This window comes from Lynx rufus, unplaced genomic scaffold, assembly GCF_022079265.1.
Source record: "Lynx rufus isolate CCGP_SWC_20201006 ecotype Redwood Valley unplaced genomic scaffold, mLynRuf1.p SCAF_2, whole genome shotgun sequence".
Lineage (NCBI taxonomy): Eukaryota > Metazoa > Chordata > Mammalia > Carnivora > Felidae > Lynx > Lynx rufus.
Window position 1 is genome coordinate 207,499,247 of NW_025814834.1, and position 26,138 is coordinate 207,525,384.

At 48.0% G+C, this 26,138-nt stretch overlaps 1 protein-coding gene and 1 non-coding gene across 5 annotated transcripts in view; both read right to left on the reverse strand.

Moving 5' to 3' along the window:
- Window positions 1-2,737: 2,737 nt before the first annotated feature.
- On the reverse strand, window positions 2,738-2,810 carry TRNAE-CUC (transfer RNA glutamic acid (anticodon CUC)). Its single transcript has one exon. It is a non-coding gene; the product is annotated as a tRNA-Glu (tRNA).
- A 1,357-nt stretch (window positions 2,811-4,167) lies between these two features.
- The window catches only part of CDA (cytidine deaminase), a 28,564-nt gene continuing 6,593 nt past the window's right edge, over window positions 4,168-26,138 (reverse strand). The window contains exons 2-5 of one of the 4 annotated variants that reach the window (XR_006962721.1): window positions 20,759-20,870; window positions 15,383-15,440; window positions 7,445-7,563; window positions 4,168-4,611 (exon numbers count right to left, since the gene is read on the reverse strand). Coding sequence is in view for 3 of the 4 variants with exons in the window: in XM_047083506.1 (XP_046939462.1) it covers window positions 13,029-13,316; window positions 15,383-15,440; window positions 20,759-20,870 (458 nt within the window). In the remaining variant the exon portion in view is untranslated. Of the gene's footprint in view, window positions 4,612-7,101; window positions 7,564-11,019; window positions 11,541-12,088; window positions 13,317-15,382; window positions 15,441-20,758; window positions 20,871-26,138 lie in introns of those variants that run through there. The other 3 variants (XM_047083508.1, XM_047083507.1, XM_047083506.1) reach the window with 3 other exon arrangements.

Genomic DNA, 26,138 nt, shown 5'->3' on the forward strand with positions numbered 1-26,138 from the left:
AGCTGGCGTCAGGCTCTGTGCTGGGCGCCTGGAGCCTGCTTCGGATACTGTGCCTCCCTCTCTCTCTCTCTGTTCCTCTTCCACTCGTGTTCTGTCTCTCTCTCTCTCTCAAAAGTAAATAAAACATTAAAAAAAAATAAGAAAGAAAGGGCAGTGACTGAGGTCCCATTCGTTGTCAGAGCTGAGATTAAAGTTCATGTTGCCCTGATTCTTGGGTCCTTGCCCACCCCACCACTCATGCCCTTAGGCTCCTCTCTACAAGCCCACAGTCCTGGTAGCTTCCTAGGACTCTCCAAGAGAATTCCCACCCAAAGGCTACATTTTTCAGATGAGTAAACTGAGGCCCCAAGACATGGAACAACTTGCCCAAAGTCACAGTGGCAGAGTCCTGTTCCCCAAACCCACTGTTAGGAATGGCTGATAAAGGGATTTGTTCTGAGTGACTTTTTTTCTTTCCTTTTCTTGGCTTTTTTTAATGGGAAATTTCAAGCATACACAAAAAAATAGAATATGGTGAACCCCATATCACCAATTACGAACAAATAGCCATTTTTAAAATCCATTACACCTTCCTACTAACCCTCCTGCCCATTACTTGAAAGTAAATCCCAAACGTTACATTATTTCACTTATAAATACTTTAGTATCTGTCTCTAAGAGATAAGAATTCTTTTCAGGGGCGCCTAGGTGGCTCAGTCGGTTGAGCGTCCGACTTCGGCTCAGGTCGTGATCTCACAGCTCGTGATTTTGAGCCCCGCGTCGGGCTCTGTGCTGACAGCTCAGAGCCTGGAGCCTGCTTTGGCTTCTGTCTCTGTCTCTCTCTGCCCCTCCCCTGCTCATGTTCTGTCTGTCTCAAAAATAAATAAACATTAAAAAAAAAAAAAAAAAGAGGTCCTGGAAGGTATGTAAAATGTTTGGGGGACTGTGGCCATGCATCTCTGTGTGAGGGGGTGAGCTTCCAGGCAGAGACATTTGTCTAGCTTGAGATTCACCTTAACATTGCCCGAGTAAATAGGCACAGCCTAATCCATTTATTTCAGGGCTCCCTTGGGTCCTTCGGGACAGCCCTGGTTCCACGCTGTGGAGTAAGTAGGAATAGCAGGCTAGCGTGTAAAAATAAGGCAACTGCAAAATGCTTCATTTTGAAGCATTTTGAATTGGTGAATTTAAACATGTTGAAACTAATACATACATTGAATGGAGACCCAGTACTTTCACTCCTGGGTATAGACCCACAGGAATGCATATGTATTTCCCCAAGAATGTTTGTAGTGGCGCTATTCCATGACGATGGAAACAACTCAAATGGCCGTCTATAGTAAGTGGGCTGGATAAGTTGTATATTCACCCAATGGACTACTAAACAGCCATAAAAGTATGTACAGCTAAATGCAAACCGCAGGGATGTATTTTATAAATATACTGATCAGTAAGGAAAGGGAACATAAAAAGGAGTAAATATTTTGTAATTCCATCTGCACAAAGTTCAAGGGCAGATGAAACTAATCTACAGTGTTAGAGGTCAGGATAGCAGTTGTCCTTGGGAGGTTGTTACTAGAAGCAGATTCAAGAAGGATTTTGGGGGCTAGTGACATTCTTCTTCTTGCTCTGGGTATGTTCATTTGATGAAAATTCATCAAGGGGCAGCTGGGTGGCTCAGTAGGTTAAGCATCCGACTTCGGCTCAGGTCATGATCTTGCAGTTTGTGAGTTTGAGCCCCGCGTCAGGCTCTGTGCTGATAGGTCAGAGCCTGGAGCCTGCTTCAGATTCTGTGTTTCCCTCTCTCTCTGCCCCTCTTCCACTCATACTCTGTCTTTCTCTCTCTCTCAAAAATAAATAAAACATTAAAAAAATTAAAAAAAAGAAAATTCATCAAGATGTACACTTTGGTTTGTGCAATTTTCTGGGTGTAATATTTCAGTAAATGTTTTACATAATCTTCTTGACATAATGAAAACTTTTTTGAAAAGTTTGGTCTAACTCATTCATGGTCTCAAAGTTTTAAGAAAATGAACTTATTTTGAATAGTGCATTAAAGTTCACAAAGTTTACTCAACTGTCTTTGAACTTAGTGGTTTCAAACAACAATTCTATTTTAATAATGAACTTTGTTGTATCATAAACCTAGAGTTGAACTTTGCTCTGCCATAGTAGCTCATCTGAGTCAGCCTATTTCTGAAATAGAGGATAGGACTTACCATTGTTTAGGGCCAGCCAACATTAAAGAGCTGCTGGTTTTGTTTTGTTTTTTTTTATGAGATTTTATTTTATTTATTTATTTACTTATCTATCTATTTATTTATAATCTGTTAAAAAAATTTTATTCGGGGGTGCCTGGGTGGCTCAGTCGGTTGAGCGTCTGACTTCAGCTCAGGTCATGATCTCACTGCTCATAGTTCTGTGCTGACAGCTCACAGCTCGGAGCCTGGAGCCTGCTTCAGATTCTTTCTCCATCTCTCTGCCCCTCCCCTGCTCACACTCTGTCTCTCTCTTGCAAGCATAAATAAACATGAAAAAAAATTTTTTTAAATAAAATGCTTATTCATTTTTGAGACAGAGAGAGAGAGAGACTGAGAGAGGGGAACAGAGGATCTAAAGGGGGCTCTGCGCTGACAGCAGAGAGCCCGATGCGGGGCTCAAACTCACAAACCATGAGATCATGACCTGAACTGAAGTCCGACGCTTAATCGACTGAGCCACTCAGGTGCCCCCAAATTTTATTTTTAGGTACTCTCTATACCCAACATGGGGCTTGAACTCACAACCCTGAGATCGAGAGTCTCATGCTCTACCACCTGAGCTAGCCAGGTGCCCCGGGAGCATCTTCACTTTGATTCTCCTGATGATGGTAGGGTGGGAAAGGCAGGATACCAAGAGAAAGCAAACAAAAGATTTCACATCCCTTTATTCCACCTTAAATATGAAGTCAAGGGATGTGTAGATGCTAGAGGGAGTCTTCAATCATCTGAAGAGTTCTGGCCACCAGGCTTGCTTGGCCATGGGGTGGGCCCGTGGCTAGGAACAGGTAGTCACCTGTTTCAGCAGTGTGTGTGTGTGTGTGTGTGTGTGTGTGTGTGTGTGTGTGCGTGTGTGTGTTCTGATCTCTTTTATTGGGAGAAATTGCAGGATGCTGGCGATATCCCATCATATTTATTCGGGAGACACATACATTGATAAATAGATGAGTTTCTTGCCAATTTATTTATAGGTGCACATAGAAATCAGATAGTGTCTTAAATTTTTTTGACGGATCTCAGATAATTTTAAAGTACAATTTTTTTTATTTTTTAATTTTTTCAATGTTTGTTTATTTTTGAGAAAGAGATAGAGTACGAGTGGGGGAGGGGCAGAGAGAGAGAAGGAGACACAGAATCTGAAGCAGGCTCCAGGCTCTGAGCTGTCAGCACAGAGCCTGTTGTGGGGCTTGAACCCACTAACCATGAGATCATGACTTGAGCCAAAGTCAGATGTTTAATTGACTAAGCTACCCAGGCACCCATAAATTATAATTTTAAATGCTCCATTGAAGTTGTCCTTTGGAGAAAGCTAAGGAAGAGAAGGTTGGAGAAATTTCACACTCCAGTAATCTCAGGCTCATCCACGGAAACTTAGGTGGGGCAAAGGTCTCATTTAAAGTTCAAATCTAGGAGCACCTGGGTGGGTCAGTCAGTTAAGCATCAGACTTCAGCTCAGGTCATGATCTCACAGTCTGAGAGTTCAAGCCCTGCATCAGACTCTCCACTGACAGTGCAGAGCATGCTTAGGATCCTCTCTCTCCCTCTCTCTCTGCCCCTCCCCTGCTTGCTTGCTCTCTCTCAAAAATAAATAAACATTAAAAAAAAAAGTTCAATTCTCAGTTGGTTAAGCATCTGACTCTTGATTTCGGCTCAGGTCATGATCTCATGGTTCAATAGTTTAAGCCCTGCACCAAGCCTGCTTGGGATTCTCTCTCTCCTGTCTCTCTCTGCCACTCCCAGCTTGTACTCTCTCTCTTTCAAAATGAATAAATAAACTTACAAAAATAAAGATTAAATCTAGGAGTGCCTGGGTGGCTCAGTCAGTTAAGCCTCTGACTATTGGTTTTGGCTCGGGTCATGATCTGTCAGTTCATGAGATCAAGCCCCCACATTGGGCTCTGCTTGGGATTCTCTCTCCCTCTCTCTACCTCTCCCTCCCAACCCATTTCAAAAATAAATAAATAAACATTAACAAAATAAATTTCAAATCTAGCCATCCGCTGTGTGTCATTATCATGACAGCACTTCTCTGTAATGTTTACAGAGACGGGATAAGAGGTTCTCTGAGAGATTTAACGTTTTAACCACAAGGGTTTTCTTTACTCTCCTAAGAATGTAACCTTTTACCATAAGGCTTGTGATGATTACACAGCTTGTAAGATGTATTCACTACGAGCCATTGTATTGATGTTTTTGAGTTAAAGAGGGCATTTGTTATCAGCCTTTGGTTTTGTTCCCCTACGCTGCAAATAACCTCACCAACCCTCATGCTTAACCCACCCACCTGCAGACACAAAATCTTCAGGATCATGTTAATTAACCCTCCATTGTAGGCTGTGCAGTTTCATGTTCAACAGAAAATGGTTCACGTCTCCTGTAAAAAACAAAACAAAACACTAAGTTTCTTCTGACAGGTCTGAACCAAGCACAGCACAAATCTTGATTCTTCAGCAGACCTCTCTGTATGGCAAGGGCAAGCAAGTGGATTTTTTTGAGACGCTTCTAGCAGAAATCGTAGGAGTTCTGTGTTTTCCATTCTCAGGGCAGAGATACAGCCTCAGGCGGCAGGGACAGCAGCTGCCTTTCTTAGCGTGTGGCCCTGATTCCACTCGTCCCGTCTGTCTTCCTGAGAAGGAAAAGTCTTCCTACAGTGATGTTGTCCCTTAACATCTTCTGTCTCTCTCTCTCTTTTTTAAATGTTTATTTTTGAGAGAGTGCGAGCAGGGGAGGGGCAGAGACGTGGGGCTCGATCCCATGAACCATGAGATCATGGCCTGAGCTGAAGTCGGATGCTCAACTGACTGAGCCACCCAGGCACCCCAACATCTTCTGTCTCTCTAGTGCTACCCCAAGAAAGTGAAGTCGGGGGTATGGAATGTGGTTTTCTGCCAGGATATCTGTTTATACTGCAGACTTAATGTTCTACACGAGAGTTTCATTCATCCCTAGAACATTTCTTCTTTTATTTATTTTCTAAATTTTTTAACGTTTATTCATTTTTGAGAGATAGAGACAGAGCGTGAGTGGGGGAAGGTCAGAGAGAGAGGGAGACACAGAATCCGAAGCAGGCTCCAGGCTCTGAGCTATCAGCGTAGAGCCGGACGTGGGGCTTGAACTCACTGACCGGCGAGATCATGACCTGAGCCAAAGTCGGACGCTTAACTGACTGAGCCAACCAGGCACCCCACTAGAACAGTTATTAAATATCAACTATGTACCAGGCAGGTTTTGCTATGCTCAGCCATGGGAATTCAAGGAAAATGAAGGGAGTCCTTGGAGAGGTCCCAGGACTCTTCTCTGTTACATGCTCTGCTCTGAGGGCATCCCTCTGTCTTCATTGTACCCTTTTCCTCCAGGCGACAAGACTGTGTAGTTTTGGGAAAGTACGTAATATTTCCAAGAAGTATCATTTAACCTTCCCCCAAAGGACTCGGGGGAAAAAGCTGATGCTGATGGAAAAAGACGGAAAAAGACAAGACTTAAAAAAAAGAACTGTTGAGGGATGTTTGACCTTCCCTGGTGGATGGCGTCTTTTGGCAGTATTTCAGTGCTCTTTTTTCTCCTCCTGGCAGGAGACAAATTTTCCCAGAGCAGCAACATCCTTTATCCACAGACCATGTCACAAATGCTATCTCTAAATTGCCAGCAGAGGTGGAGGAGTTTTGGCCGAAACTGTTGACAGAGCAAAGCTGCTATTAGATCAAAATCCGGCCACGCGAAATTCCTGGGCTGCAGTTTGGGGAGGTTCGAGCCAGGCAGCAGTGGGCAGAGAGAGAGAGAGAGAGAGAGTTTTCACTGGGAAGAAGGGTATCTTTCACCCGGCCGAGATGGAGGAAAGCATAGTGGTGGCCGATTGGGGAGATGTTGTGTTGCTGAGAAATTCAGATCATCTGCGGCTCAGGCTGTCCCATGAATTTGCTGCCCTGCAGTGATTACTCAAAGTAAAAACACGGCCATGTCACTTTCTGTTACCGTCCTTCACGGGCTCTTTGCCCTTGCCCTCTGCCCATCCGCAACCCACCCCCCTGCCCCAAAGCCCAAGCTCCTTAGTCTGGCACAAGAGGTTATTCACTACTTGGCCCTGGCATTTTTCTTGCTGTCCCCCTGCCCTGCCCTTTATGGTTACTTGCCGTTGCCCCAAGCATCATGCTGGTTCCTCTGTCTTCATTTACCTCTTTGAAAGAATCCCTATTTATAGTTGAGGTCACCTTGTCCAGGCAGACTTCTTTGACCTTTCCTAGACTGGGCTAGATGCCTCCTCTCTGTCTCCTCTTCTAAATTGTTAGTTCTCTTAGGACAGGGATTGTGATTTTGAAACAGGTCCCTAGCACCCAGCATGGGGCCTGCTGGATCTCTAGCCCTTGCCTGAGAGCCATCGGGGAACACAAGCCCTCTGTGGGCAGCCTCGTACCCAAGGCGGAGGAGAGGGGAAAGGGTTGGGCTAGCCTTTTAAATTCCCAACCACTGGACTCACTCCTGGGAAGGAGGGAGGGGGTGGAGAGGAGCCAGAAGGAAGCCATAGGAGTGACAAATAGCTCCCCCTTCCCCCAACAGGATCGACTGCTGCATCTGCTGTAGCATTTACACTACATGATTGCTGACTGAATTTCTTTTCTGTGGCTTCTTTGTTTACATTCTTTCTGGTTTTTTTTTTTAATATTTATTTTTGAGAGAGAGAGAGAAAGAGAGAAGGAGAATGAGATCATAAGTGGGGGAGGGTCAGAGAGAGAGGGAGATAAAGAATCCCAAGCAGGCTCTGCACTGTCAGTACAGAGCCCAATGTGGGGCTCGATCCCACGAACCGTGAGATCATGACCTGAGCCGAGATCAAGAGTCAGATGCGAAACTGACTGAGCCACCCAGGTGCCCCACCTTTCTATTTTTTTAAAGTAAAGATTCTTTTAAATGAAAGTAATATGAATATATGGGTTAGAAAATACTAATGGCATATGTGGATAGGCTCATCATGAAAAACAACAATCTTCTGTTCCAACTCCCTGTAAGCCCAGAGGCAATGACACTTTACTCTTTTAGTATTTCTCTTATTGTTTTCTTCAGGTCTCTAATGTCGCCTGCTTCGGAAGACTGAGCTATTTAAAGCACAAAGCTGACCATGTCACTGCCTGAAACTGACAGTTACTTTTCACAATAAGGTCAACCCCTTACCAGGGCCAGGTCTGCTCTCTCTGACCCTCAGCCATTCTTACCTGTGTCTTTCTTTTCTTTTCCTTCTCCTTGGGCAGCTTCAGTGTTTACATCTTTAGAGTGACCATGCCTTTGTGTTGTCCCCTCCTCTTGACTGTGGGCTAGACCTTAGCGGCTTGCTCTGAGGGAATAGAATTTGGCAAAAGTGATGAGATGTCCATCTTCATGGTTGGGTTACAAAAAGACTGGCTTCTGTCTTGCTTGCTCTCTGCTGCTCTCCTGCTCGCTTCTGTGGGAAGCCAGCTGCTGTGTCCTAATCTGCCCTGTGGGGAGGCCCACATAGCAAGGAACCAAATAGTAACAGCAATGGCCCACAGGAACTGGATCCTGTCAACAATCTTGCAAGCGAGCTTTGAAGTGCACCATTTCCCAGTTGAGCCTTCAAGTGAGATCGCAGCCCCGGATGACATCTTAACCACAGTCTGGTATGAGACCTTGTGAGCCAGATGACCCAGCTCTGCCCAGATTCCTGGCCTGAAGAAACTGTGAGATAATAAAATTTTGTTGTCCTAAGCTGCGAATTTGTTTGGCATCATTTGTTACACAGCAATAGGTAAGTGATGTAATCGTTATGCCATATTATTTTCTGTTCAGTTATTAAGCTTTTAACCCCCTCCTCTTAATTTTCCCTTATCCTACCCCTCAAAAACAATGTTAACAGACTGGATGTTCCTTCCATGCTTGTTTCTGTGCTCCTGTAATCATGCACAAAATATTAAGCGTGTGTGAGAGACTTACTAGGCCATTCCATTATTTATTCTTGAATAGCACTTTGTAGCCTCACTTCTTTAAAAAAAATTTTTTTTAAACATTTATTTATTTTTGAGACAGAGAGAGACAGAGCATGAACGGAGAGGGGCAGAGAGAGAGGGAGACCCAGAATCTGAAACAGGCTCCAGGCTCTGAGCTGTCAGCACAGAGCCTGACGTGGGGCTTGAACTCACAGACTGCGAGATCATGACCCGAGCCGAAGTCGGACGCTTAACCGACTGAGCCACCCAGGCACCCCCATAGCCTCACTTCTAACATAGGCACCCAAAGTACCCCTGGCGCCCATCAATTATAGTCATGCTCTCCTCCCTACTAAAAGGAAATCCTAAAGAACCTTGTATTTTACATAAGCAATTAGCAACAGCTGGCAAGAGAAGCAGAAATATACATGCTTCTGTTTCTATTTTTTTCCCTGGGAATCTGGGACTCCGCTTCAGAGTCCTAAAAAACACAGACAGCTCCGAATAACAGAGCACGTGCTGCTCTGAAATTGCAGGCGCTCAGAACAGGGGACACAAAATTAAAGCCCTTTGATTTTAAACAAACATCCCAGCTTCTCTCTAGCCAAATAAGTGCTGTTTTTCCAAGCGGACATCGTTCAAATAATTCTGGAATCTTTCTTTGAGGGTTGCCTTCCCCAGTCTGTTTGCACAAAGTATAAGGGTACTGGGCTTTAGTGCCTCAGGTGGTCCTCAGTCTTTGCCCCTCCTCAAGCTCCACTCCCTAACCAGATGACCCTTCTTGTGATCTGGGTGCAACATCCTTCCTCAGGGCTGCCTTCCCATTCTCAGGCAAGCTCCACTCAGAGCACCACTCTGAGTCTTTCCACCACTCCACTCAGAGTCTCTCCCTCGGTGATATTCATCATAAAGTACTATAACCGAGAGCTCTGTGCGGGCAGGGATTTTTTTTTTTTTTTTCTTATTCACTGCTGCATCCCCAGGGTCTCACCCCAGCCCTAGAACACAGGAACGGATTGGCTTGTTGGTACCAATCAAATCCATCTTCAAAGGACCAACATTTGTCACCCTTAATAAAAGTAATGGCTGATTTATTAAAAGAACTTCTTGAGGGTCCACCACTGGGCTCATGATTTCATTCCATCTGCACAGTGACTCCATTATCCCCATTTTATAGATGAGGCAATCGAGCCTCACAGTAATGAAATAACTTGCCCAAGGCCACACAGTTTGGAGGCTAACTCCAAAGTTGAAACCCATTGTGCTCTGTCATTGTTTTCTTGTTACATTTTTTTTAATGCTTTGGAAATTTAAAAAATTCAGATATGTACAAAGGAAAAAAATCACAAATCTGGATTCCCATTGACCAGAATTTGAACTGATGTCAACATCTTGGTATATTTTCTTCCAATTTTCTTTTTTTCTTTCTCCATCCCCCTTTGTTGAGAACATTCAGAAGACCGTGCTTAAGACCCCAACAACCATTCCTAAAGAAAGGCAGGGTAGAGTTTTGTGCCATGCAGCAATGCTGGAATTACCTTCCTGCCTCCCAAGATGGCGGCAGGTAGGTCTGGGTGTGTTGTGAAAAAGCCAGACAGCAACACCTGCAGGTGCTCCAGAAATGAGTAGAAAGAACTCATGGGGAAGGGGTGACTTACCTGTCCACTTCCTGTGACCCTGGCAATTTGCTTGCCTAGGAAAGAGGAAATCTATGCTCTATTCTTACCAGCCAGTGAGGCTGGTCCCAAGGCCAACTTCCAGGAAGGATACCCAGAGCCATCAGCCCCCTTTAGAGGGCCAGCCTGGCTCCTTCCCTTATTCAGTCCTCACCTTCCTAATTGTGTGTGTTCACGAGAGAAAGAGAGAGACGAAGTTGATAACCAATAGATCAATAAGAGTCCCCTCCTGACCCTCCTCACACCCCAGAAGGCAGCATGGCACCTCCACCATGCCCACCTTGCACTCGGTATCCGCCTGGATCACAGTTTATATTTCCGTGCCTTTGACCTGTTTACACCTCTCTTCCTGTCAGACTGGGAGTTAGCTCCTCAAGGGCAGAGACTGCTTCTTATATATCTTTCTCTCTGCAGTATTTGCCATATAAAGGGTATAAATAGAGGCAGCCAAATACCAGCCGTGGGAGAACGGAAAAAACACTTGGACTCAGACAGACCTGATTTCAAATTCCAGCTTTGCCACAGATTAGCTGTGTGACTTTGGGTGAGTGGCTTTACCTCTCTGAGCTCCGATTTGCTCATGGATAAAGTGAGGACATAGACTTTAAGTTTGACGAGTGAAGACTAAATGGGTTCATAGATGTTACAGGACCTGGATTCGGGCCTGAGCTTTGCTACAGCCCTAGGGTAAGTCAGTCAACCTCTCTCAAGTCCAGTGCCCTGGTCTATAAGAAGCGGGGGTAGGGGGTACCCACCTCACTGAGCTGCTGAGCACTTTAAATAAAAAAAAGAATCCATGTGATAGTACCAGACACACAGTAGGTCTTCAGAGATACATTTTTACCCTGTCTAGACAAACTCATGCCTTTCTCTTTATACTTTGGAATCTCTCAGCTACAACCATGCAGGTGGATGGCATCCGATGCCCGGAGAGCCCAAAACAAACTCTAGAAATGGCCACTGGCAGTTTGGCCCAGGCCAGCGGGGCCTGCCATCTGGGGGAGCAAGAGCCTACAAACTCAGCTCTCCACACCAAAGGGTGCACGGTTCCACGGTGCCCATTTCCTCTCCCAGCAGAAAACATCCAGGCGTTTCTATAAAGACAAATCACACTGTCGTCCCAAGAGTTGTGAACAATGATAGAGACAGAGCAAAACATGCACTCCCAAATCGGGATGTTCCGTGATGTCTATAATTAGAAAAGTCACTCAGAACAGGATGGGACCTTGGGAAGGCTGACAGGGAAGAGGTCCAGACTTGGCTGGAATTTTAAAGAGGGACTGCAGGAAAGGAGGAAGGGATGGGTGGTCCTGTCCCGGAGAGGACAAGGTGGGTTGCAAGGAGGGACGTTGGCCCAGAACAGAATGAAACGCTTTATCGGTTCAGGTGAAGACCGTCATGCTTGAGTGTAATTTGGAAAAAGCCTCGTCTGCCCAGCCCCCGGAAGGGCTGGGGCCCATTTGGCCAATGTCCCCAGGCCTGTGAGAACATCTTCATCAAGTTCTCCGGGCGGCTGTCTCCTCAAGCACACGTGAAAACCCAGGCCCTTCCAGGTGGTGGGTGTTTTCCGACCTTCACTGGATCTTCTGCGGGCCCAAGGACCCGAAGGGGGCAGGTAGCAGCTCCAGGACTGTCCTGACAACATATGTGCCATCCGGCTTGGTCATGTAGACAGCCCAGTTGGTGCCAAACTGGAAAAGAGGCAAAGCCAGCGTGAGGGAGGCAGCGTGACTGAGGGGCTGGGACTGACCTGGATTTGAGTCTGGGTCCACCTCTGTCTAACGTTCCTCTCTGTGCCTCAGTTTTCTCATCTGTAAAATGGGGGTGGCAATACTCATACCTGGCCCAGCGAGCCTGAGGAAGGAGCCACCAAGAGAATGTCTGTCGAGCAGTTAGTAGAAGTGCTCGGCACCTTGTTGAAGGGCAACGAATGATCTGTTCTATGATGAGAGACCCACCCAGGGCTTCACAGGAACAACATCTAACCCCCAGGGCCAGACCTGCACCTGCTGTGACAAACAACAGCTAAGATCTGCTTCCTTAAAGCACCTTCTCTTCACAAGCACGAGCAGATGCCTGCCTGCCTCACCACACACCAGATATTGCCCACGTGTGATTTCGCTCTCTGCCCTTGGAGGTAGGTGTTATTATTTTTTTCCTTAAAGTTTATTTATTTATTTTTGAGAGGGAGAGAAAGTGCAAGTGGGGGAGGGGCAGAGAGAGAGAGAGAGAGAGAGGGAAAGACGCGGGGCTCGAACCCACGAACTGTGAGATCATGATCTGAGCAGAAGTCAGAAGCTTAAATGACCGGGTTACCCAAGCGTCCCTGGGTAGGTGCTATTACGATTCCCATTTTAGGCTTAGCAGGGCAAAACCAGTAAAGCAAAGATTTTAACCCAAATCTGTCCCCCCACCCCTGGTCTCTCCCACTCCCAGGAGCTACCACCTGCTTGCTGTTTGATCTTGGGCAAATGATTAAACTCCCCGGGGCTCCGTGTCTTGATCTGTGGAATGACTTTGAGAACCGAGGAACGTATCAGGCAGGAAGACGGCTGTGTGTGATGCAGAGCCCCGAAGTTGGCCTCAACAAACTGGGGCTCAGCCTGGCTGTCATGTTACCATGGGTGGAAGGCACCTGTACATGGTGCCCGGCACACAGTAGGTGCTCAGTTAATGGAAGCCGTTCTTACTGGCTACTTGGCTGTTTGTGACCGCTCAGCTCTGCAGCTCTACTGTGCTTCTGTCCGAACCACTACATCATTTCCAGGCACATCAGTCTTCGGCGTTTTGGTTTTGTATGTTCGTTTATTCATTTTGACGGAGCGAGCGAGCAGGGGAGGGGTGGAGAGAGAGGGAGACAGAGAATCCCAAGCAGGCTCCGCACTGTCAGCACACAGCCTGACGCAGGGCCCAAACCCACAAAATCGCGGGATCACGGGCTGAGTCGAAACCCAGAGTCGGACACTTAACCGACTGAGCCACCCGGGAACCCCTGGATTTTTTTTTTTTTTTAATTAATGCTTTCAAGAAGGCGATTTTTCTGCTTGGCAGGTTCTGCCTGAGGATACAGATGAAAGCCGAGCAGTGCGACCCTAAGCGCCAGGTCCCCGGCCCCCGAGCTTCCTCTCTTGTTACTTGCAATTTGGTTTCAGTTTTGCCTCTCCCTCCTTTCGGCTTTTTCATCCGCCTTCTCTCGTTTGCCAACGTCTACTCTGTCTGGAGAAAACAGCAATGAGCAATTGGACCAAGCTGGGGCCTCGGGAGCCAGGGGGCTGGCATCCTGATGTGGTTTCCTTCCATGGCCTTGGACATGACAAGGTGCTGGGCAGCCATTTCTGCCCCTCTATCCGCCCCCCCCCGCCCCCAATATGGCGATGACGTCCACATTGTGAACTCAGTGGCTTTATGGTGGCATTTTCAGCTGAATTTGGGAAGGGAGTTCTGCTAACCGTGTCTGGTTGGCAGGCCTGGCAAGAAGTAGAAAGAAAATGGAGATGTTTGCATTGTTCGACACATGCTCCGAAAGCCCAAGGCACAAAGGCAAACGAAAGGGGTTGTTACCCCCCCCTCCCCACCCCCACCCCCCCGGAATTAAACAACTCCAAAGCAGAAGCCCCCGTGAAACAAGCACCATGACACCTCCTCTGTGGCTGAAAAGAATTTGTCTCGTCATAGAACCATAAAGGCAGGGAGGCGGCTGTGAGTGCCAGCTTACCAGCAGGTCATTTTACTCCTCTCAGAAGTGGGGGTAACCACCCACACTTCTCCCACCGGCTGGGGTGGAGATTAAGTGAGATGCTGTATTTAGAAGGACCGATGATGTCACATGGAAGCTCACAAGCCTGTGGGATTCTCCAAGACGGTGGCGGCTTTAACCTTTTGGGACTCTGGGGGACACAGACCTCTTTTTTTTTTTTTTTTAAGTTTTTTTTTTTAACGTTTATTTATTTTTGAGACAGAGAGAGACAGAGCATGAACGGGGGAGGGTCAGAGAGAGGGAGACACAGAATCTGAAACAGGCTCCAGGCTCTGAGCTGCCGGCACAGAGCCCGACGCGGGGCTCGAACTCACAGACTGTGAGATCATGACCTGAGCCGAAGTCGGCCGCTTAACCGACTGAGCCACCCAGGCGCCCCGACACAGACCTCTTTGAGAGTGTGTGAAAGCTGACAACCCACCCCTCCCCAAAGTGTACACACATAAAAAAACTTCCACTGAGTCAAGAATAAGAACTCATTGAATCCATTTTGTTTTGTTCTGTTTTGTTTTGTTTTGAGAGGGAAGGAGGGCATGCAGGGGAGGGTCAGAGGGAGAGAGAGACAGAGGATCTTAAAGCAGCCTCCATGCCCAGCTCGGGGCCAGACGTGGGGCTTGATCTCATGAACTGTGAGATCATAACCTGAGCCCAAATCAAGAGTCAGACGCTTAACCAACTGAGCCAGCCTGGCTCTCATTGAATCTACTTTTCAATGAATCTCATTGAATCTACTTCTAACCATTTTTAAGGGTACAATTCAGTTCCATTTGTTCTTGGAATACAATATCCCCTCTGTCCCGTGGCCTATAAGGCCCTGCCGCGTCACCCCTGCCCTTTACTTGCCGCGTTCTAGCCTCTTTAGCCCTCTTCCAACTTAATCAAACTCACCAAATGTATGAGCATTAAACTTGCTGGTTCCTTTGCCTGGAAATCTCCTCCTGTGGACCTTTGTCTGCCTCGTTCTTTATTATTTATATCTCTGCTCAAATGTCATGATCTCATGGTTTGTGAGTTCAAGCCCTGCACTGGGCAGAGGCTACTTTGGATCCTCTGCCTCCCTCTCTCTCTGCCCCTCCCCTGCTCACACACACACACACACACACACACACACACACTCTCTCTCTCTCTCTCTCTCTCTCTCAAAGATTAATTAAAAACATTAAAAAATAATAAAGTAGTTGTTGGCAAACTATTTTTCCGTAAAGGGTCAGACAGGAAACATTTTAGGTTCGGCAGCCCACAGGGTTTTGTCAGAACTGTTGAGCTCTGCTGTTGCAGGGCCAAAGCAGCTATAGACAAAATATGAAGAAATGGGCGTGGCTGTGTGCCAATAAAACTTTATTTACAAAAGTAAGGGGTGGGGGGCTGGATTTGTCCTGGGCCAATGTTTGTTGATCTCTGACTCCTTTTTCTGCATTCTCGTCTCCACAGCCCTCATCATTCTCAGAAACTCTGTTTATTTTGCTCCTTATTTGTTGTCTGTCTGCCTGCTGCACTAGACTGTGAACTATGACGGCAAGGTCTGGCTTGTATTTTCACTGCTGTCTCCCCAGAGCTCGGTCAGGCCTAGCACACAGTAGATACTGACTCAAGTAGCTACTGGATGAAAGAATAATTTCCAGTGATTCACGCAGGCTTGGGACAGCTTAGATGTCAGCCAACAGGGCAAACAGGACAGCAGCTGTGTGACCTGGCTGGCAGCCTGGCTTTGCTCCCACGGCCTAGAAAGGCAGGGAGGCACCTAGTTTATATTTCCCAGAAAAGAAAGGTGTTTACCTCTCTCATGACTTGCCTACAGGCTCCACATGGTGAGATAAAATCATCCTGGAGGTCACTGCGGGAAAAAGAGAATCAAACATGGGTCAATCTCTCCTGAGGCATGAGGACAATTACTGAAATGCAGGCCCTGAGTTCTGGCCTGATGAAGTCAAATCCCGCCAAGCAGTTTCTGATTCACAGACGCATGGTGTCGCAGAGGCTCAGAAGAAACACCAGGTGGCTTTCCACACCTCCAAGGGGGCAAGGCCACGGGCAGGCCCGTTGTTTTCATTAGCGCGTTTGGAAAATGTTTAGTGAGCACTTGCTGTCGCCCACACTCCAGAAACACAAGGGTGAAGAAGAATTGGTCTCTGGCCTTCAGGAGATCGCTCAGCCCAGTGGACAAATAGATAACTAAATCAGTTACCGTTTTAAACAAAATGCAATAAGAATGCACAGTGAGAGGAGACAATCCCTGCCTGAGGAACAACAGAGAATATTGTGGAGGAGATGGCGTTCGGTGCGGTCCTTGGAGGAAACGCAGAGTTCATAAATCACCGTTAGTGAGCACCTACTGTGTGCCAAGATCTGTGCCAGGCACTCGATATCCATTTCTTTGCATTCCCAGGACAACCTGAGTGTCAGAAGGACCATTTTACCTGCAAGAAAACAGGTTCAGTGAAACTAAGTAACTAACAGAGGTGGTACTCTGAAGGCCTGCGGTTTTTCTGTGCTGCAGGCAAAGGAAATAGTATATGCAAAGGCCCTGTGGCATGAAAAAAATGGTGTGAGTCAAAAGAGAAAAATGGGTTCCTTCGCCTCTCAGAATCGAGGCACCTACAGGCAGTCCTCCAGCTCTGAGCAGGACGAAGGGTGAACTGAACAGTAGGAACCGCCAAGCCTGCCGGGGGACCAGAGGTTACGCCAGCAGCCACCATCGTCCCTGCTCTTCCAGACGCACAGCTCTGTGAGATCTCTGCAAGAACACTGGGCTTCAATTTTAGTTTTTGGTCAGCTCCTCCTTTCGCTAACCGTGTGTGACTTGAACCAAGTCGTTTTTACCCATCCAACGTGCATCTCTTGGCTTGTAAAACAAGGGGAATCATGTCACCTACTTCCCAGGAATGCTAGAAGATAAAATGAAATAAAGGGCAGAAAGCACTCCGTAAACTTTAGAGTGTTCTACACATATTGTTATTGCTTGTACTAGTAGGCGCTTATTCCTTTACACATATAAGCTCTGTCTGAATTTCAGTGCCTTATGATATACAGATTTATTATATATAACTTATATACCATAACTTAAAATTACATATATTAACAATGATTATCCTTTTACTTGATATGTGCCTAGAATGTCCCAGGCATCCAGCGAAACACTGAAATGCAGGATCTCATTTTATTTTTTTTAAGTTATTATTATTACTTTGTAACTTATTTTGGGACAAACCAAGACAGCATGAGTGGGGGAGGGTCAGAGAGGGAGAAGAGAGAGAAGACAGAGAATCCCAAGCAGGCTCCGCATCACCAGGGCAGCACCCGATGTGGGGCTTGAACTCATGAAATCACGAGATCGTGACCCGAGCCCAAACCAAGAGTCGGGCGCTTAACCCCCCTGACCCGCCCAGACGCCCCTATTACCTCGTTTTAATCGACAAATATTTATTGGCGTTTCGTACCAGGCACTATCAGGGCTGGGGATACAGCAATGAACAAAATAGACGAAACTCGTTGCACTCAGGAGATTTTCACTAGTGCGAGGAGCCAGACAGACCACCAACCAACCAACCATGTGTCAAGTGGATATGGCCATAGCTGGCATGAACTGCATAAAGCAGCTGAGGGAGGAGAGAGTGATGGCTTGTTATTTTATCCTCATGATAACTCGCTGTCGTATGTGGGATTCCAGTCAAAGAAAGGTTCTGCTCCATGGAAAGGTGGGTCCTCTCTGAGCATGCTCCCAGCTTCAGAACAAAAGCCCACGGGGACGCGAGAGGGTGGGGACCCTAGCCCAGGATGCACACGCAGCCAAAGTAACCCTTGTGATTGTCAGGCTCCGGCTCGGGTTTCCATAGGATCTTTGGAGGCTAGACTCTGTGTTATTTTTTTTTACTTCTTTCCACACAGACTGACCATGCCAGACAGGCACGGGAAAGGAAACAAAGACCAATCAGAGAATCTCTGCCTTCAGGGGTCTAGTACTGTCTGGGAGGGGAGATAAAGTCTGCACGTTAGTACTATGACACAGGCAGGCTGTGGTTACGACCGTGGGAGAGGTGCTCTGAGTGAAATTCAACCTCCCTTCCGTGGCTGCTAAGGCCCTATATAATCTGGCCCCTGCCAAGCTCACCACTTCCTTTCTCAATCTTGTGACATGCGTGGCCAGCTTCCCAAAGAACATTTCCCTGGAAAAAGTGACCTGTATTAGGGTCTTCAAGGGGGTGGGGTGAACATGCATTCCAGTGGGAAGTTGGATTTGGCTTAGGCTTCAACCACCAAAAGTCACAAGATATGGCTTCCAGGCAGCGTAGCTCTGAGAGCTGAGAGAGAGCCTGACCACGACACTGGCTTACCCTTACCTCACACTGCACTTCTCTGTGCCGGGCACTGTGCTGAGGACCTTAGGTCCATCAACTCATTTAATCCCCTAACAACCCCATAAGGTAGGGACTGTGTAGATACTTTTATTGTCCTCACGTTATAGATGGTGAAAGACGACATGACCTGCCCAAGGTCACAGAGCTACTAAGTGGCAGAACCAGGATTTGAACCCAGGATCTGTGGACCCTGCCTTTGGTAGTCTTCAGCTTGCAAAAGTAGTTAAGGATAAGGTTAAAACAATAGTTTTATTTTATTTATTTATTTTTTGAGAGAGAGAGCGCGTGCGAGCCAGAGCATGAGCGGGGGAGGGGCAGAGAGAGGGAGGCATAGAATTGGAAGCAGGCTCCGGGCTCTGAGCTGTCAGCACAGAGCCGGATGCGGGGCTCGAACCCACAAATGGTGAGATCATGACCTGAGCCGAAGTCAGGCGCTTAACCACCTGAGCCGCCCAGGCGTCCCTAAAACAATAGTTTTAATCTGTTGCCTACTCTGGGCCAAGACCTTTGCAGAAATCACTTCCCGCATCCTCACAATAGCCCAGTAGGTCAGCATTCCTTCCTCCTTTCTACAGATGAACAGCTGAGCTCAGATCCTCAGCAGAGGACAACAGCGGGCAACAGCGGAGCAGGATGTGAAACCAGGTCTTACTAACCTTGGAGCCAGGGTTTTTAATCATTACTCAACATTCCCTCCTAGAGTAAGAATCAAAAGGCTGAAGGAAGACGCATCCCAGAACGTACTGGGTGCAGCAGGACGCCTACCACCTCTCCTGCCCTGTGCTGTGCTGGGCTTGACAGTTTCCCTGCTTTGTGCTGATTCTGGTCACGCGCTGAGGCCATCCTTATCAGACGCGATGGGCTGGAAACCTCTCGGCTTTGATGGCTAAGCTGGGGCCCCCGTGGGACAAGCTTAACTCCCCATTAGCAGAAGCCCAGCCTGGGCCCCACACTCTGCATTCCGGAGATCTCGAAGGGGCTCTCTGAAACCGTTCACACCCGTCAGTGTTAACGAGGGAGCTGGCACTTTCCACTCATCTTGTAAACCCCACGCTCTCAATTTAACAAGTCATTAGTGCAATAATGACTACATTTCTGGCTCAGGGATGCTGGTGCAGGCTGAATCCCTGGAGCAGAGCAGTTGGGTGGCTAGAAAAATGCAGGTTTTATGTAAATAAGGAGATTTGCTAATCATCGCTAGCGATACCCAGGCCTTTTTAAAAGTAGATAATGACCAGGAGAAGGAGCATTTCATTTAGAACATTCTAAACAGAGCAAGGCCACCGTGCCATTATCCTTTTGTTGACTTTGGCCTCTTTTTCACCCAGAATATCATTATTTTCTTGGATCAGGTTTGGAATTGAGTTACTCTCCCCTCCCCCCTTTTAAATAAAGCGCAGTCCACATCCTGAGCTCTGCTCATCTGCACAAAATGTTCCCAGCATGGCCTCATTTATTCCTCCCAAAGCCGAAGGGAAGCCAGGACAGACCTTGGTGACAGGGAGGGCTCTGGGAAGCCGGGACCGACCTTCTCCCTAAGTGCACCTTGCCTTCAGTTACTCAGGAAAATCACCTTCAATAACCTGGTCCGCCTCGGGACCAGACTGAGACAAAGCTATAGAGAAACGGGAGCTTGTTTCGGTCACACGGCCCCTGCTGGCCTCGCGCTGGGTCCCTGCATTTCTGGAGGCTTGCATTTCCGCCAGCTAGGCCCTCTAGCGCCACCACAGTGAAGAGGTGCTTCACTCCTAGTACGTAACCCATGCACCTGGATGTCCTGAAAACCAATACTTGGTCAGTCATGCACCCACTTTCTGGGTGGATGAAACATTTCCCGTGGCATTTTCCCTGCACCGTTAATTTGCTAAGAAAACTCTCTCACAGTGCAAAGGTACACGCAAGAGCAAGTCACTATTAAATCGGAAGCGTAACAGGGTCCACGTTAGTAAAAGAGCCCACTCACATGCTCAAATCCTGAAGCCACTGAGTCTGGGTCCAGGGCCAACAAGAACTCAACGAGCATCCTATGAGGGTCTGCACATGGGAACTTGGATGTTTAGGTTTGGGGCATGTAGAGAGAGTAGGCTAATGCCATTATTGTTCAGCCAGGACCTGGGCTGGACTCTGATTAGTGTGTGAACTGTAACCCGGGTTTACCTGGCTGTCACCCCACCAGCTTGCGTTGGCAGCCTGGTTCTTGGCACTTAGAGGTGGGCAATGCCAAGGGCAGTAGTCAGCTCTCACAGCGAAGGATCCCGGGGCAGCTCAAAGAGAGCAGGGAAGAGTGTTTGATTTCCTGGCACAGCATGGTGCCGTGGAATGAGCCCAGAGTGAGACTCCAGAGATGTAGTTTGGTCTCAGCTTTGCCACGAATTCCCAGGAAAGTTGCTCAACCTCTCTGGGCCTCAGTTTCTTCATCTGTAAAATGGGGGTAGTGGCCAGGGGGTCTATACCAGGTGATTTTCAGGTCCCTCTGGCTTTAGGCTTCTATGCTGCCTTTCTGTTGTATCTTGTCGGCGTTCTGTTGTCTGTACTGTCACTAGAGCAAAAACCCCACCTGCCCTTGAGTTAGAGGTGCCTCGGTTGTTTACCTGCTCTGTAGGCTCACTGAGGGCAGAGTCCACTTTTTGACTTAACTCTTTATCCTCGGCACTCTGTCAAGCCCGACGGTGCCCGGCACATAGGAAGTACAGAACAAATGTGTTGGATGAATGAACGGATGAATGACACACGCGTGGTGAGTGATGGCCAAATAGATGGATGAATACAGCGGCAGCCTGCCTTTCCCACCACTTACCTAGAGATAGCAATTGCCCTGAACTCCCTGTGCCCTTCTGAGATAGCCTTCTGGATGGCGGTTCGCTCCGCACAGACGCCCATTGGGTAGCAGACGTTTTCAATGTTGCACCCTGAGAAGAGAGGAGGGAACCAATGACACTTCCAGAACTACTTCCCATGGCAGGTGTTGAGTAAGAGGCTTACCCCATTCCAACGCAGGGAGGGACCTGTTACTCAGAGTGGGCAGTTTGACAGGAAGTGCTGGGACACTGGTGCCATGGCCCTTCCCAGAACACCCACCCTTGTCACTCACCCAATGCCTCCATCTTGAAGCACAGCCCGGGAGCAGGGACAGCAGAGCAAAGCAGATGAACCTAGCCCCATCGCCCCAGCAAACGTCAAGGCCAAGGGAGATACTGAGCCTTAAGATGAGCAGAGCCCCCAGCCCCAGATCTAAGAGACAGAAGGTTCAACGATTGGGCCTGCGCAAAATTTTCGGTGCTGTTGACCAGCTATCAGAGTTCAACCGAGTTCCCCATGAATTGTGTTGCAAAACGAACTGTCAAAACCAACAAACTAACAAACAAGGAACTCCCAAGCTTTGCAAAAGGTGTCTGTGATTGCACAAGCCTTAGGGCAATCCCAGCCCTCCAATGGGAGGCATGCTGCTAAGGTAGCAGAGTTCACAGCAAGGGATTTCTCCCCAGTGTCCCTTTCAGGAGCGTTCCTGGGGGACAAGGGGCAAAGCCTATTCCCAATGACATAAAACATTGGCATACTCAGATTGGCTGACTAACAAACTCCCCATTTTCAGGGAGGTGAGGCCGTGAACAAATGCCCACAGAAGCTGGGCTTCCCCCTGACTATTGAGATGTGCTCTTTATAGCTTGTCTTTCTCTCTGAGGCAGAGATACTGTTCCCCAGGATGTATTTTCTTCTTCCTTTAAGTAATACGAGTGACCCCCTATTCCAATATGGCTGCTCACATGGCCACTCAGCTACAGACCGTATTTCCTAGACTTCTCTGCAGCATGGTATGGCTACATGACTAAGTTTTGGTCAATGGCATGTGGCCCACAGTGAGGTGGGAAACTTCTGGATCACATTTTTTGTAAAGAGGTTGATTGATTGCCCTTTACTTCCTTTCTTTTACCCTCTACAGGCTGGGATGAGGTGGGACAGCTCTGACCATGTGGTTTATGATCATAGGGATGGAGAAGCCACAAGAGAGAAGGCACTAGGGACCCTGGTCCAACTCATGGATAGAGCAGAATTGAGATGCCTATTTGCCCTAGCACAACTGCCTACTCTGAGTTGTTATGTGAGAGAAGAGAATTCCGCCATGTTGGACTCACTGTATCTGGGGATTTTTGTTATAGCAGCTTTACCTAGATCTAACTGATAGACAAATTTGGACTCAGAGTGAGATGCGGCTTTAATAAAAAACATCTAAAACACATGGACTTGGGCAATACAGATGTGGCAAGGTGGAGAGCTGTAGGCTTTGTTACTCTGTGGCAGATGATTTGGTAAAGCCCCACCCTGCAATAACCTGGAGGGCAGATTATGTTACTCATTGCCTACCAATGGGATCTTTCTACCTGACAATGGGAACAGCCCTGTGGCAAAGAGCTGATGAAGGGTGTCACCTTCTCAGTCTATTGTTTCAAGGTTTAAGGCAGTCACCATCAAAAGGACTGAGGGATGGGCCAGGCAGGGAAGCCAGTCAGTAAAAAAAAAGGGGAGTTGGCAGGTTTAAGAACTATGCCGAGAAAGGATCTTTGGGTGTGGTACTCCAGTTCAGAAATGACTGGAAGCAAACAGACCAGAAGGTTTCTAAGTTTTAGATAGAATTGGCTAGCCAGAGAAGCCAAAAGTCTGCCCTGTTAAACCCTGTGATCGTTCAGTCCCTAAAGAAACTCCTGGGTCCCCCAAACCCTACCATCAGAAGTGAGCTGACAGAGCTGTGTGCCCCCAAGGAGGTCACTCTCTCCAAAACCCACTTCAGATGTGTGGCCAATGACAGGATGATCAGGGAAGAAGCTCCCAGAGGGCAGAGCCTGGGTCCCCAGTGGACAGGGGCAAGGGGTTGCCGCCAGGGCAGAAAGGGAAGGCAGAGTGCATGCCAGGGTGGGGAGTCTTCTCACAAGAACTGCCTGGCAAGTTTGATAACTACACAGACTGGTGGCCACCGTGTGTGCCCTGTTCTTCTCCTTTTCCCGTTGGGAAAGTTGGTGACTATTACTCTGTCCTACTCTTTCCTGTTCCCACTCCACGCTGAATATTGTGGGAGTGTGAAGTGAGGTGTGGGTGATTACCTTTTAGTTTTGGGGCCAGTAGGCCAGGGGGGCCACATCTACACCTGAGGAAGGAGACCGCTCCGCCTCGAGATCCTGCTCTTAGAGCTGAATGCAGTGACTGAGTGGGACTTTGGGCTGCCTCCCTTAGGAAGGTGGTAAGTGGGTCCTACGTGTGAAAGGATGTACACAGATACTTACAGGCCACAGCCAGTTCTGTGGCAAAGACTAACTGTTCCCAAGGTTCGCTCTCCCACTAGAAGCCACTGGAGTTGACTGGGGCACATGACTACCCAGTCGGCGACCACATTTCCCGGCCTCCCTGGAAACTTCGTGTAGCCTTGTAGTTTTAGCCAACAAGATATGAATGGCAGTAACGGGTACAACTTCCAGATGATATTTTTGTGGGGACAATGCTTGCTCCCCCGCTTCATCTTTCCCTTTCCCAGGCTCTGGAACATGGATGTGCCAGTTTTGAACACGTGGATGTGGACACCACTCTAACGATGGCAGGACATCAAGACAGAAGGAATTTGATCTCCTGAACAACTGTGTGGAACACAGCAGAGCAGAACAGTCCGTATGCCCAGCACTGCAGCCCACCCCCTGGTCTGTTAGATGAAAGAAGTAGGCAGCCATCGTGTTCCAGTCACTGTGTATATTTTGTTTCATCACCTGCGACTGTTCCTTACCTATGGCACTCCCTTTTTCTAAGTGATTATGCAGGATTTTGTTTCTCCTGAATTCACCAAATTTGGAAATTGTTTGGTCCTTATCTCCTCATATATTTTGCCCACAGAATTTTCTGTCCTTGCATTATTTACATGGATGTTCTTTGGAGGGGTTCGATTAATCATTTGCTCCATTAAACATCATCATGGTTCTCAGGATCGCAGGTATTCATGTCCAACTGATGGCGAGGAATGGATGTCACTAGAGGGCCTGCCCCACCCTGCCATCCCCTGGGCTGGGTACCTCTGCTGCAAGTGTCTTGCTAGGACAGGATAAATGTGTTCACTAACAGTGGCTCATGGACTGGCTGTGGGGTGTTAGGTGGGAACAGGTTTGGAATTCCACTTTTGGGAAGAAGGACGGGTGTCCCTACTGGGCACCAGAGGGTAGATGACAGCGAGCATCTATTGTTTCCGCAACGTAGCACCTTTCTCCTTCCCCGCCCCAGGGGAACGACCCTCACCTATGTTCTCAACGCGTCTTACAGATGGGAGCGGCCATCTTTTTCTCGCGTGACTTTTTTTTTATTGGTCTAAGGTTGCGTGCCTGACCCGCGCTGGGCCAATCAGAGTTGAGCACCAAACTCACTGGGCCAATCAGAGCCGGGCACCTTACCCACACTGAGCCAGTCAGAATTCTCTGTGCCGGAACTTCCGTTTCTCTCCCAGACTGAGAGAGTGGGCTTGAGACCTGCTGGTGGCCTGGTTTCCGTTCATTACGGAGGAGACCATTAGGAGACAATGAAATGGACACACTAAAGAATGGATGAAAGATGAGATGAGAGAGACTGGAAAAGGGTCTGGCTTGGCGCAGTTGCCCCCGAGGCCCGGCTACGCGCCAGCTCTTCCCCAACTTTTAGGAACCAATACTCCCTCCTTTTGTCTAAACTAGTTAGCGCGCGGGTCTGTTGTTTACAACCACACAGATGTCAGTTAATACAGTTGGGAGACAGGACCAAGAGCGATCAGGGAGTTGCAACCCTGAAAGTGATGATTGAGACATTTATTGAACGCCACATGTTTTTGACTTCGAGCAAGCTTTGTTCACATTCCTATGTGAGTCACTATAGCCGGGATAACCGGCCCTCTCTCAGGGTCAACGGAAGTTAAATGAATAAATGGATACGCCTCTTTTGGTCCCCACCTAGTCTCCCCGGCCAGGTTCCTTGATGCCTGCCTGAAATGACTTCCTTTAAACACGCCCTTGCCTGCCCTGGCCCACTGTTGCTGATTTTGGCCTGGCTGCATTTGACTTCTGCCTCTCTCAGAGTAAGATCCTTGCTAACTTTGTCCCGCCACTTCATTCCCTGTCTTGGCAACCATCCCAGCCCTGCCTTGTCCCTCAGGGACACTTTCCCTGTTAAGCGGGATTCACATAAATCTTGGGTTTCACAGAAGGCTAGTCCCTCAGGACAATTGCCTGTGGCTGCATTTGAAATTCAGAGTGGCCTCATCAAGAGAAATTTCCCTTAACTGTGTCTAAAAATTTCAAAGGGCCAGAGCCCACTCACCCACCCCACTGCCCAAACAGAGCTTTGCAGAAAGAGCCCCTGGCTTCTCTTCCGCCCCTGGGACCCTTTGCCCCACTGGCCCTGAGAATTTGGGCAAGAGACTAAAACCTCCTCAAGACTCAGTATCCTCATTTGTAAAATGAAAGCGATGGCGCCTTCCTCGGAGAACTCGCGCGAGGATGAGTTGAGACCACGCACGTAAAGCAATTAGCACAAAGCGTGACGCAGACTAAGTGCTCGGCAGTGGCCCAGCTGCTGCTATTAATGGCACAAAAGTCCAGCTTTTTGGACTTTTTAGGCCTGTGTGGCTGAGCTTCTACTCCTGCTGGATAAGGTGTGACAGCGGCCCTGCCTCTGTCCTTCAGGCACTTTGAAATCCTTTCCACGACGACAAGGTCCTACCTAATCTGGTGCCAACCTGCCTACCTCCTAGACTTCATCTCCTTTTGCCCTTGAGGCCTGCCGGCCTTCCAGCTGTTCTCCAAGGATGCCAAGTGCCCTCCTGGCACATGGCATTTGCTCCGGCTGTTCCCACTGCCCGGAACTCTTTTCCCCTACGTGCCTATGGTTCACCCTACTCCTGTCTCTGCTCAAATGTACCCTCTTCAGAGAGGCCTGCCATGGTCATCCTGTCTCAGAGTGCCTCCTCCCTTCATGGCCTCCTACCCTCTCGGTCCATTTCTCCTGCTTTAATTTCATCACAGCCCTTGACACTTTCCTGAAATAAACGTCTTTATTGTCTAATTCTGAGGTCACAGTGTAAACCTCTTGAGGGCGGGGGCTCCTGGGTGCAGAATGCCCAGGGCCTGGAACAATGAGGCCCGTGAGACTCTCTCCGCACTTCAATGACTGTGATTTCC